The following is a 13,665-nucleotide window of genomic DNA, read 5'->3' on the forward strand; positions in this document are numbered from 1 at the left end:
CTTGAGATGTTGCTTCAATATATCCACATAATTTTCCTTCCTCATGATGCCATCCATTTTGTGAAGTGTACCAGTCCCTCCTGAAGCAAAGCACCCCCACAGCATGATGCTGCAACCCCCGTGCTTCACGGTTGGGATGGTGTTCTTCGGCTTGCAAGCAGCCCCCTTTTTCCTCCAAACATAACGATGGTCATTATGGCCAAACAGTTCTATTTTTGTTTCATCAGACCAGAGGACATTTCTCCAAAAAGTACGATCTTTGTCCCCATGTGCAGTTGCAAACCGTAGTCTGGCTTTTTTAATGACGGTTTTGGAGCAGTGGCTTCTTCCTTGCTGAGCAGCCTTTCAGGTTATGTCGACATAGGACTCGTTTTACTGTGGATATAGATACTTTTGTACCGGTTCCCTCCAGCATCTTCACAAGGTCCTTTGCTGTTGTTCTGGGATTGATTTGCACTTTTCGCACCAAAGTACGTTCATCTCTAGGAGACAGAACGCGGTTCCTTCCTGAGCGGTATGACGGCTGCGTGGTCACATGGTGTTTATACTTGCGTACTATTGTTTGTACAGATGAACATGGTACCTTCAGGCATTTGGAAATTGCTCCCAAGGATGAACCAGACTTGTGGAGGTCTACAATTTTTTTTCTGAGGTCTTGGCTGATTTATTTGGATTTTCCCATGATGTCAAGCAAAGAGGCACTGAGTTTGAAGGTAGGCCTTGAAATACATCGTACACCTCCAATTGACTCTAATGATGTCAATTAGCCTATCAGAAGCTTCTAAAGCCATGACATCATTTTTTGGAATTTTCTAAGCTGTTTAAAGGCACAGTCAACTTAGTGTATGTAAACATCTGACCCACTGGAATTGTGATACAGTGAATTATAAGTTACATAATCTCTCTGTAAACAATTTTTGGAAAAATTACTTGTGTCATGCACGACTTGCCAAAACTATAGTTTGTTAACAAGAAATGTGTGGAGTGGTTGAAAAACGAGTTTTAATGACTCCAACCTAAGTGTATGTAAATTTCCGACTTCAACTGTATAAACCATTTGCTAATCATTAGTTAGGTATTTTTGCAGTCCTTAATCTAAAGTGAGCGCTACCTTATAAAAACATTTTATTCATGTTTTGAGTGACCAGTGTAATTTTTCACAAAATGATGGACATGCCATTGGTAGACATTCCAGCAGTACGTGGTAAAATAATAAGCACACAACACAGGATGTTTATCTAGCTTACTAGCATTTACAAATGTGGGAATAATGATTAATAAATGGTGAACACACAATTTATAAATGCCTTATAAATGGTTTATTAGGTACCCTTAAAATAAAGTGTTAGTAAAGTTAACTAATTAAATTAACTCTGACAGCCCCCCTAGAGAGAGAGAGAGACAGACAGACAGACAGACAGACAGACAGACAGACAGACAGAAAAATAAAGACAAAGCCCTCACCTACAAAGAGATGAACCTAAAGAAGAGTCCACTCAGCCAGCTGGGTCTGGGGCTCTGTTCACAAACACAAACAGACCCCACAGAGCCCCAGCACAGCAACACAATTAGACCCAACCAAATTATGAGAAAGCGAAAAGATAACTATTGGACACACTGGAAAGAATCAACCAAAAAACTGAGAAAATCCTTGCTATCCCTGCCATAGGCAGACCTGGCTCTCTATATAAAACAGGATATGTGCCCACTGTCCAAAAAATGAGGTGGAAACTGAGCTGCACTCCCTAACCTTCTGCCAAATGTAAGACCACATCAGAGAGACATATTTCCCACAGATCATACAGACCCACAAAGAAATTGAAAACAAATCAAACATTGATAAACTCCCATATCTGTTAGGCAAAATACCGCAATGTGCAATCACAGCAGCAGGTGGGGGGGCACAGAGAGAGAGAGATCAAGTTCACAGTTAGACCACCTCCACTGAGTAATATGCTGTATGTATAAATGTGAAAATATATATTTAATAAGTAAGGGGAGATCTGCAGTTGCTACAGTTGAAGTCAGAGGTTTACATACACTTAGGTTGGAGTCATTATAACTCGTTTTTCAACCACTCCACAAATTTCTTGTTAACAAACTATAGTTTTGGCAAGTCGGTTAGGACATCTACTTTGTGCATGACACAAGTAATTATTCCAACAATTGTTTAGAGACAGATTATTTCACTTATAATTCACTGTATCACAATTCCAGTAGGTCAGAAGTTTACATACACTAAGTTGACTGTGCCTTTAAACAGCTTGGAAAATTCCAAAAAATGATGTCATGGCTTTAGAAGCTTCTGATAGGCTAATTGACATCATTAGAGTCAATTGGAGGTGTACCTGTGGATGAATTTCAAGGCCTACCTTCAAACTCAGTGCCTCTTTGCTTGACATCATGGGAAAATCAAAATCAAATCAGCCAAGACCTCAGGAAAATAATTGTAGACTTCCACAAGTCTGGTACATCCTTGGGAGCAATTTCCAAACGCCTGAAGGTACCACTTTCATCTGTACAAACAATAGTACGCAAGTATAAACACCATGGGACCACGCAGCCGTCATACCGCTCAGGAAGGAGATGCGTTCTGTCTCCTAGTGATGAACATACTTTGGTGTGAAAAGTGCAAATCAATCCCAGAACAACAGCAAAGGACCTTGTGAAGATGCTGGAGGAAACAGGTACAAAGTATCTATATCCACAGTAAAACTAGTCCTATAAATCGACATAACCTGAAAGGCCGCTCAGCAAGGAAGAAGCCACTGCTCCAAAACCGCCATAAAAAAGCCAGACTATGGTTTGCAACTGCACATGGGACAAAGATCGTACTTTTTGGAGAAATGTCCTCTGGTCTGATGAAACAAAAATAGAACTGTTTGGCCATAATGACCATCGTTATGTTTGGAGGAAAAAGGTGAAGGCTTGCAAGCCAAAGCATCATGCTGTGGGGGTAGTTTGCTGCAGGAGGGACTGGTGCACTTCACAAAATAGATGGCATCATGAAGAAGGAAAATTATGTGGATATATTGAAGCAACATCTCAAGACATCAGTCAGGAAGTTAAAGCTTGGTCGCAAATGGGTCTTCCAAATGGACAATGACCCCAAGCATACTTCCAAAGTTGTGGCAAAATGGCTTAAGGACAACAAAGTCAAGGTATTGGAGTGGCCATCACAAAGCTCAGACCTCAATCCTATAGAACATTTGTGGGCAGAACTGAAAAAGCGTGTGCGAGCAAGGAGGCCTACAAACCTGACTCAGTTACACCAGCTCTGTCAGTAGGAATGGGCCAAAATTCACCCAACTTATTGTGGGAAGCTTGTGGAAGGCTACCTGAAATATTTGACCCAAGTTAAACAATTTAAAGGCAATGCTACCAAATACTAATTGAGTGTATGTAAACTTCTGACCCACTGGGAACGTGATGAAATAAATAAAAGCTGAAATAAATCATTCTCTCTACTATTATTCTGACATTTCACATTCTTAAAATAAAGTGGTGATCCTAACTGACCTTAGACGGGGATTTTTTACTAGGATTAAATGTCAGGAATTGTGAAAAACAGAGTTTAAATGTATTTGGCTAAGGTGTATGTAAACCTCTGACTTCAACTGTATATCCATTTTTTACTTAGTGTTTTTCGTCATGAATCTTGTTCTGGGGGCACCTCTTCAGTGTGGTCACTAACTGGCACAGCCACAATGTCATTTGTGGGGGTTAGGCTGATTTTAAGCCTAACCCTAAATTTAACCACACTTCTAACCCTAATCCTAACCTTAAATTAAGACCAAAATGGTGACTTTGCAGCTGGCCTATCTATGGGGAAATTGCTCAGTTCTGCCTCCAGGACAAGACTAATGACAATAAATGTCAACCTGCTCATAAATTAATGATATGTACCCATTGATTCCTGAAGAATATAACTTATAAATGCCTCATGAGCTTAGTCCAACTGTCGTACACTATCATCAGAACCCAAAATATAAGCTTGTTTTACTCCAATGTTTGTAAACAAACACTCTATAGCCTCAAAAAATGGTTAAAACTATAATTTTGATATCATGGATGGTCAGTCCTTGCACCCATAGCTCTGTCTATGAATTTGAGAGTGGTTTCATTTCACTAGTCCCATCCCTCAGCTTTTTGATGAACAGTGGCAGGGAGACATTGTTATTGTTTCAACAGCGGATTGCTGCTTTAATAGTTTGACAGCTATTCAAATGCCTACCCTATAATTAATTTCCTAATGGCAGAATTCCTGGAATATGTCATTCTAATGCCTATACAACCATATGAGAATTAAACCTACTTGTAAACTTTCAGGTGTCAGTCTTTCTGTTTTAAAGCCTACGTGAGGAGGCCTATAAGTACCTGACCAAGTAACTCATCATCCAGAAAGTGCGTAATTGCGCTGAAGAAAACCATCACCGATACCATGGCAACGGCTCTGAACGTCACGAAGGGGTGCAGAGACACAAATTGTACGCAAGGAAGGCGGGGACTCGGCAATATGAGATTCAGGAATACTGAGATTGAGGCGATCAGGCGAGAACTGCAAACAGGGGCGCTTGTCTACTGGGAACGCAAGGGGCATGGACCCCAGTTTGAATAATGAGGAACATCTTGAGGAACCCATAGAAGGGGGGTTGCAAATGGGATCTACGTCTTTAATGCAACATATCTAAGCTGCTGCATCAACACAGAGACAACATATTCGTAGAGGGATGAATCTCCTTCCATTCTGTGGAGGCCCCCAATTTGTGTCCGATGGATTTCCCCGTGAACATTGCATTGCTTGGCACCAGCAATTCCACCGCTCCAGACAACACCTCTGGCACGGGTTTAACGCTGGAAATAGTCACCATAGCACCGGTGTTACACAGCTTTTTTACGAAGGCCAGTCATGGAAACCTTACGGGAGGAGGCGAGGAGAACCAACAACACACACCCGTGCAGAGCGCGAAGGGAAACTCGGTCCTCCAGGGAATCACGGTGGCAGCTCAAGCCTTGGTGCTACTGGCTATCTTCCTCCTCTCTAGTTTAGGGAATTCTGCGGTGGTAATTGTAATAATAAAACATCGACAGCTGAGAACCGTTACCAATGCGTTCATCATGTCCCTTTCACTGTCTGATTTCTTGACGGCCGTTCTTTGTTTACCGTTCTCGTTCATGATGCTCTTCAGCAAGGATGGTTTGTGGATGTTTGGAGACCGCTTCTGCGTCGCCAACGGGTTCTTCAACACATGCTTTGGTATTATTTCCACACTGACAATGACCCTAATTTCTTTTGACCGGTATTATGCCATCGTGAGGCAACCTCAGGAGAAGATAGGCAGGAGGAAGGCCATAACGCTGTTGGTGGCAGTGTGGTTAACAGCAGTGTTTTTCTCCTTACCATGGTACCTGGTGATGCGAACATCCAAGGATCTAGTCGTCCATAAAAGGGGCTTCTACCACTGTATGTATGTCTTTCACACTGGTACTTCTAGGATGGGTACCTCTTACAGTATAGCTTTAATAGTGGTGTGTTATCTGATTCCGTTTGCGCTCATGTGTTTCTGTCATTACAACATATGTAAGACCGTTAGGTTATCAGAAATAAGGGTGCGGCCGGTGACCACTTATGCGTATTTACTCCGGTTTTATAGTGAGATGAGGACGGCCACGACAGTGCTGATTATGATAGTGTTTATCATCTTCTGCTGGGGACCCTACTGTCTGATGGGTATCATCACCGCAGTGGGAGATTACTCATTCAACCCGGTCATGGACACGGTGGCCATATGGATGGCATGGGCAAACGGTGCCATAAACCCACTCATTTACGCAATTAGAAACCCAAACATATCGATGCTTTTAGGCCGAAGCCGAGAGGAGGGATATAGGACTAGAAACATTTCTGCCTACCTATCCACACAAACCCAAAGCAGGGATGTAAAAACCAGGGCCGACCGAATCAGAGACCGGTATGTGAGCAGGCACGGTGCAAACAGCCGGTTGTCTTCCTCCAGCCCAGCGAACGGAGGAGAGGTTGCGATGTGGGCTTGTAAAAACCCCGCGGTGTTCTTCTGTAGGGATGCTCAGCTCGATACTGTGTCCGAACCCACGGTGCCAAAAGTTGAAACTGCAGATACCAGTCTGTGATCATCATTCTTTCATTTGAATGTCAAAATGTTGAAGTAATTTAATGTGCCAAACGTTTGAACAAATGGAGAAATCAGGGGGAAAGTAGGCCTAACTGTTAATTAGTGATAAGGGATATAAAAGTTAGACCTATGAAGTGCCAAGGCGCGTTTGGACACTCTTTATGCAGTGCCAAGCGCTCTACACACTGTGATGGAACAGAGTGCACATTTAAAAGCACAACTTATTTTCAGATCATTTAAGCAGTGTGATTTATAAGATACTCAAAATGATTGAACATCTCATTTGAATATATGTATTACTTTATGCCTTATCGGATAAATGTTTATTGCGCAACCTTTACCACTGGGCACAGACATCAGTTCAATGTCTAATTTTGATTTACATTTGGTTGAGATGTCAATTAATGTGAATTCAACGTGAAATCAACAAAACATATCACCACGTCATTGGAGTTAGATTAAAAGTTGGGAGAAAAAAAACAGTTGGGTGACTTTTCAAATCCAATCAGTTTTCCACCTTGATTCAACGTCATCACATTCCATTTTTGGGTTGAAATGAGTGGAAACTAGGTTGATTCAACCAGTTTTTGCCCAGTGGGTTGCTTCCTGAGGTTTGGGCCATCTTATGACAACATTAATTCAAAGGGCATAGTTCATTGAACCTAAATGAGAATGTTTCATTTGTTCATTTTAAAGCAAATTTCCCACTTCTCAATGTGTCCTATAGAATCAATAATATGAACAATATTACATAAGTGACAGTATTTCGTTTCCACTTTGAGGCATAGTTTATTGCTATAGTATTAAACTTGTGTCAAATGTGGCACCCCAAACCACTAAATTCTATTGAACACCTGTACTAACCCAAAGAAAAAAACTGGATAATGGTGATAGCTGTTTAATTTAGGCTGATTTCCTTTTGAGTCGGGATAGTGCATTTATCCTAATTTATACTGTATTCAAGGTTGAGCTTTAATTTGGAATACTGTGAAGGCTTCAGTCATTTAAATCAAGTGTGTGCTTTGATTTATTGATGTTCAAGAGGTCATGTATGGCTGGCCATAGCAATTTGCTAGAACATGAAACAATGCTATGAAAGCACAATATTTTGTATTTGCCTGTATAAAAAAAGAGTGTATTTTGAATACCATACTCATTAACTTAGTTTGTCCATTTAAATGTAATAATTATTGCTTGCCATAAAAAAAAGCTGTGAGTTGTCAAGTTGTTTGTTAAATCATATTTTAACTTAAAATTGATAAAATAAATGTTTTGAAGCATAATATTTTCTATGTATAGTTTATTATGTGACACTGCCAATATGGATCCTGACCTAGGACAGGTGGGGTGGTGAAACAGCAGCTAGATTAATTGTTGCCAGAGGTTTTATTAGTGACAAAGTCATTCACAATGCTTTCTGAATAGTATCCAAAGTACGGCAATTCTTATAAGCAGATGTGTCCTCAGAATGTCTTTAAAACATTTCAGAAATCCTTCAACACTTTCAGACAAGACCAACAGTAAATGGAACCTGTAGAATAGATACGTGGACACACTGGCCACTCTTTACTATAACTCTGATGAATACCTGTCTTTGTTGCACAGTTTGGAAAACAGACAGTTAAATTACATTTTAGTCATTCAGCAGATGCTCTTATCCAGAGCGACTCACAGTTAGTGCATTCATCTTAAGATAACTAGGTGAGACAACACATCACAATCATATCAAGTACATTTTCCCCGCAAAGTGTTTATCAGCAAAGTCAGTGCTAGTGGGGAAAAGAGAGAGGGGGGGGGGGGGGGGGGGGGGTCGTGAGCATTAAGATACTATTCAAGCACCAGGGTCTTGAAGGTTAGGTTGAACACAAGGCGGGCTGCAGCCTTCTGGATAAGTTTCACAGGTTTGATGGCACAAACGGGGAGCCCAGCCAATAGAGTTGTAGTGGTCTAGGTTGGAGATGACAAGTGCCTGGATTAGGACCTGCGCCACTTCCGGTGTGAGGAAAGGTCGTACTCTACGGATGTTGTAGAGCATGAACCTGCAGAGTAGTTGAGTGTCATCCGCAAAGCAATGATAGGAGAGACCATGTGAGGATATGACAGAGCCGAGTGACTGGGTGTAAAGAGAAAGGGGGGCCTAGATCCAAGCCCTGGGGGACACCAGTAGTGGTGCAGACGCAGATCCTCGCCACGCCACCTGGTAGGAGCGACCTGCCAGGTAGGATGTAATTCAGAAGTGTGCAGAGCCTGAGACACCCAACCCTGAGAGGATGGAGAGGAAGATCTGATGGTTCACTGTTTTGAAGGCAGAGGATAGATCTAGGAGGATGAGAAATGAGTCAGCTTTGGCAGAGAGCCTCTGACACAGAGGAGAGCGGTCTCAGTTGAGTGAGCTGCCTTGGAGCCTGACTGGTTAGGGTCAAGAAGATTGTTATGCGAGATAAGAGAGTTGGTCAGAGACAGCATGCTCAAGTGTTTTGGAAAGAAAAGGGATACCGGTCTGTAGTTTGACGTCAGAGTCTGTCGAGTGTTGGTTTCTTGAGGGGAGCGTCTCTGGCCATCTTGAAGTCAGATGGGACGCAGCTAGTGGTCAGGCATGAATTGATGAGGGAAGTGAGAAGGTCTCCAGAGATGGTCTGGAGAAGTGAGTGGGGTCAAGTGGACAGGTTGTTGGGCGGCCGGACATCACTAGTCGCAGGATTTCATCTGGAAAGAGGGGAGAAAGAGGTCAAGGCGTAGGGTAGTTCTGTGCGAGTGGGAACCAGTGGACTCAATAGGCTGAGTGAATGAGGAGCGGATGTAGTCAACCTTTTTTTCAGAAAGGTTGACAAAGTCGTCCACAGAGAGGGAGGAGGATTAAGGAGGGAGGAGAAAGTGGAAAAGAGTTTCCCAGGGTTGGAGGCAGAAGACACAAATTTAGTGTGATAGAAGGCAGCTTTAGCAGCAGATACAGAGGAAGAAAAAGTAGAGAGGAGGGAGTGGAAGGATGATAGGTCCTCCGGAAGTTTAGTTTTCCTCCATTTCCACTCAACTTCCCGCAACCGTGTTCTGTTAGCGCGCAGTGAGTCACTCGTCCACGGAGCAAGAGGCGAAGGTCGGCTGGCCAGGAGGAAAGGGGACAGTGGGAGTCAAAAGGTTGGGCTGGCCAGGAGGAAAGGGGACAGTGGGAGTCAAAGAAAGCGGAAAGGTAAGTGAGTAGGGTGGAAGAGGCAGTCAGGAGTATTTAGCAGAAGGAAGAGAGGATAGAAGAGTAGCAAGAGAGAGAGCAAAGACTGCGGTGGCACATGATCATCTGGGTAGGGGCTGAGTGCGTATGGTTGGAGGCGAAATGGAGAGAAAATGAAACAAAGTAGTGATCAGAGACCTGCAGGCAGGTTGCAGTGAGATCAGTAGGCGTACAGCCTGTAGTGAAGTTGAGGTCAAGCGGATTGCCTGCCTTGTGAGTGTGAGGTGACTGGAAAAGGGTGAGGTGAAAAGAGGAAAGGAGTGGAAAGAAAGAGGTGGAAAGAAATTAATTGAAGTCAGGCGTAAGGAAGTTAAAGTCACCCAATAGACAGGTGAGGGGGAAAGGAGAAATGATTAGGCCTGTGCCATCACCATGGCGATCAGTAGCAGTGTTATAGGGTATTCCATGTCTCCGTCAGGGTGAGATGAACTCAGCTTTATTGGCCACAGAGACAAAGAGCTACACATGGGTTGTGATCACAGCGTCTGTAAAACCTACTGGGAGAGGAGCGAACTGGAATGGGAAACACATACTTGCCAAAGCTACAAAAGATCAAATTAAGATCTGAAAATAACTAGGTAAGATAATCAAGTGAGAGAGTGGTGTGGAGCCTTCCTCAAAAAACTCAGCAGACAGTCTGTTTCGGCGACAATACTGCCTCTTACAGCTGCTGCTGAAGAAATGGGAAACTGAAGTACTAGCACTAATTGCCTAGCAGAGGTGAAAGACACACCTCCCAGTAGTGATTGCTGAATGCCTGGCAGAGGTGAAGAAAACACCCCCTACAATAAAACACACCCACAAATTAGCAAGACCAAATAGGCCTGAAACTAATCCAAGTCCACAACCGACAGTCACAAGTACTGAGCAATCAGACAGTTCAAACAGCAATGATTAAGTAGGCTACTAGGTAAAAGACAACACTTCAATTTCAATTGCCCTAACAAGACAATACCAACAGCTACTTATTGAATCAAAAATATACTTGCTGCTCTTGTAGGAACTGATGTCCTTCCAAACTATAGATGGCGCACTAAGACTGGGGCCAAATAAGGCTCCTTAAATAGTCAGGGAACACAAGTAAGGCCACTCCCTCTTAAAACACCCAACTGTTACCAAGGGCTATTACACAAATTGGCCTGAAACTAATCCAAGTCCACAACTAGTCACAAGTACTGAGCAATGAGACAGACAATGATTAGGGTAAAAGGTAAACTAGGTAAAAGACAGCACTTAAATTAAATTGCCCTAGCAAGACAATACCAACAGCTACTTATTGAATACAGTCTGAGAGGAATTACTGGTTGTAGTTCTGGCTTGCAAACAAAGCCTCCTTCACTCATGCTGCTAAACATGCCCTCGTAAAACTGACTATCCTACCGATTCTTGACTTTGGCGATGTCATTTACAAAATAGCTTCCAACACTCTACTCAGCAAATTGGATGTAGTCTACCACAGTGCCATCTGTTTTGTCACCAAAGCCCCATATACTACCCACCATTGTGACCTGTACACTCTTGTTGGCTGGCCCTCACTACATATTCGTCGCCAAAGCCACTGGCTCCAGGCCATCTATAAATCACTTCTAGGCAAATCCCCGCCTTATCTTAGATCATTGGTCACCATAGCAACACCCACCTGTAGTATGCGTTCCAGCAGGTATATCTCACTGGTCATCCCCAAAGCCAACACCTCCTTTGGCCACCATTCCTTCCAGTTCTCTGCTGCAAATGACTGGAACGACCTGAAAAAATCTCTGAAGCTGGAGACACTTACCTCCCTCATTAACTTTAAGCATCAGTTGTCAGAGCAGCTTACCGATCACTGCACCTGTACACAGCCCATCTGTAATTAGCCCACCCAACTACCTCATCCCCATATTGTTATTTACATTGTTATTTATTTTGCTCATTTGCACCCCAGTATCTCTATTTGCACATCATCTTCTGCACATCTATCACTCGTGTTAATACTAAATTTTAATTATTTTCCACTATGGTCTATTTATTGCCTTACCTCCATAACTTACTATATTTGCACACACGGTATATAGATTTTCTATTGTGTTATTGACTGTACGTTTTGTTTATCCCATATGTAACTCTGTGTTGTTGTTGTTATTGCACTGCTTTTCTATATCTTGGCCAGGTCGCAGTTGTAAATGAGAACTTACCTGGTTAAATAAAGGTGGAATAAATAACAAAGATTCAACAGATAATTGACATCCAGGTTTATTACTTTAGTCCGTTTCGGAAATAGAAAGTTGTTTAAATAATAAAAAAGCTGTATTGAAAGAACCCACATACCTACATCAGAAAATCTATCACACAGTTAAGTAAAGAGGGTGTTGGTAGAAATGTGACCAAAGGTTTTAGAAGGGTTTTACTAATTGGGTCTGACTAAATAACTGAATGGTTTCTGCTGTACATAACATAGTGAGAAGGTGACACTGGAATTGGCACAATACATAATATATACACATACATGACAGTATTGAACACAAAGAAAAAACGTATAGGATGCATAGTTTCCAGACTGATATCCACACTGTGTGTCAGGATGGCCAGATGTAGAGCAACCCTTTTTGGTAACTCTTTAAATCAAATAGAATCGGAGACAATATCCTTTCAAAACTTCAAACTAGGTCCTATACTCTTTTACAATACTGTATCTACAGTAAAATATACATTAGTTTTTGACCCATCTTTTGTTGCTGCTTTAATACATTATTTTCTAAAGGTGAAAGTTAGGGCTCTAATAAAATGGTAATATTGCATCTGTGATTTGGTTTTAAACATATCTAAATTAGGTCTTTGCAAAATTGTGATAAAAAAACAGTATCAAAATGTGTATCTTGTTGTTATGCTTTTGTGCTTATCTCAAAAACATTACCATTCATACATACTGGATTGTGCTTCAACAGACACATTGTTTCTTTGCATGGGGTTGACATCTTTTACTATACCCTTAAGGGAGTCTGACTCAACACAATAGCAGGAAAGATTTTACACAAAGGCTAGTACATTCTCCCCTGTTTAAAACAGGAAACGTGTCTCCACCAGGGTTACTGTGTGTGTTATCCCTGGCCTTCCATTCCACCTCCTGGTCATCTTTGCAGGCAGCGAGGGTCAAGAAGAGGGTCCTACTCCAGGGCACCAGCCCTATGCTATTAAAGTGTCCCATCCAGGACATGAGCAAAACTGTCATTCAGACCAAAGCATTTAAAAAATGTAGGTTTTAGCAGTTAACACAAATAGCTTAGAGAGTCACTCCTGATCCATAGTTCATGGTTTTCAGAGGAGTTAATGTCTGTTTCCAGACAGACACAAGCTCTGGGTTATTGTTGCTTGAGTAGCAGAAGAGTATGTAGAGGTCTGTCCACCACGTTTCCTGCACAGTTCAGTTCCGTTTTAGTAGCGAGTTCTGTCCACTCCAAAATGAGGGGGTGCTAGGCCCATACCAAGCCAACAGAGGGCAGCATAGCCTAGCTCCAGTAGGACAGAGGCTCAGTCATCAGTTGTTTTAGAGGTTCAGTTTCGTGACCGGCCGCTCCCTGCTGGTTTCAGCTGATGAGTTGACGCGCTTGCGGTTGCGTTTCATCTTGGACAGGTCCTTATCGAACACCTCCCCAGAGCGCAGGGCTGAAACCAGGTCGTCGAACTCACCGTCCTCCTCACAGTTCTCCTTAGCCTTCCTGGACTTGCGCTCCTTCTCCCTCTGCTCCTTCAGCTGAGAGGACAAAACAGGAGTGACTATTTGACACATAGCTACAGTAGCATATAGTGTGTGACGGATGTATTTGGTGTATTGAGTAAATTAGCAGTACAGCACGTGCATTTGAGTGTGTGTTGGTCAAGAGTAAAATAAACTGGTTTGATACCCATTTGTAATAGTTGTTGCATAATGACTGGGTGGTTAAATGGTGACCATAGGTGACTCTCTCTAGTGTTTTGGTCGGAGATAGACAATCTTAACAATCTAACCTGTGCTTCCATGCGGGCCCGTCGTTCTTCTTCCTCCTTGCGTCTGCGCATGTTCTCATTCTCCTGCTTGGCCTCTGTGAACGCCTGCAGGAATTGGTCGAAGATTCCGAAGAACTCGTCAGGCTGCATACGGGTTGCATCCTCACCGAAATGCTGCACTGCCTTCAAAAACTGGAGAGAAAATAACGTTAGACACCAAATACTTTGATGGTCAAACAGCTTTTCCTCTAGATGTAATAAAATGCAATCAATGTGTCACACAGGTGATTTAGTGTGAATGTAGGTCAACTTTCTTTCAGTATT

General features: G+C 42.5%; 2 protein-coding genes across 7 annotated transcripts in view; one reads left to right on the forward strand and one right to left on the reverse strand.

Moving 5' to 3' along the window:
- Nucleotides 1-4,773: 4,773 nt before the first annotated feature.
- LOC311102667 (G-protein coupled receptor 135-like) lies at nt 4,774-6,150 on the forward strand (the record flags this gene model as incomplete). The annotated part of the gene is made up of 1 exon (XM_084144031.1): nt 4,774-6,150. The coding sequence occupies one exon, from the start codon at nt 4,774-4,776 to the stop codon at nt 6,148-6,150; it is 1,377 nt and encodes a 458-aa protein (XP_084000157.1).
- Nucleotides 6,151-11,594: 5,444 nt separating this feature from the next.
- Nucleotides 11,595-13,665, reverse strand: part of LOC311102962 (disheveled-associated activator of morphogenesis 1-like) — a 70,793-nt gene continuing 68,722 nt past the window's right edge. For all 6 annotated transcript variants that reach the window (XM_084144461.1, XM_084144462.1, XM_084144460.1 and 3 more), the window contains 2 exons: nt 13,363-13,533; nt 11,595-13,108 (listed from right to left, as the gene is read on the reverse strand). In XM_084144461.1, the coding sequence (XP_084000587.1) occupies nt 12,902-13,108; nt 13,363-13,533 (378 nt within the window). In that variant the 3' untranslated portion in view covers nt 11,595-12,901. The remainder of the gene's footprint in view (nt 13,109-13,362; nt 13,534-13,665) is intronic.

This window comes from Coregonus lavaretus (genome assembly GCF_964263955.1).
Source record: "Coregonus lavaretus genome assembly, chromosome: 27".
Taxonomy (NCBI): domain Eukaryota; kingdom Metazoa; phylum Chordata; class Actinopteri; order Salmoniformes; family Salmonidae; genus Coregonus; species Coregonus lavaretus.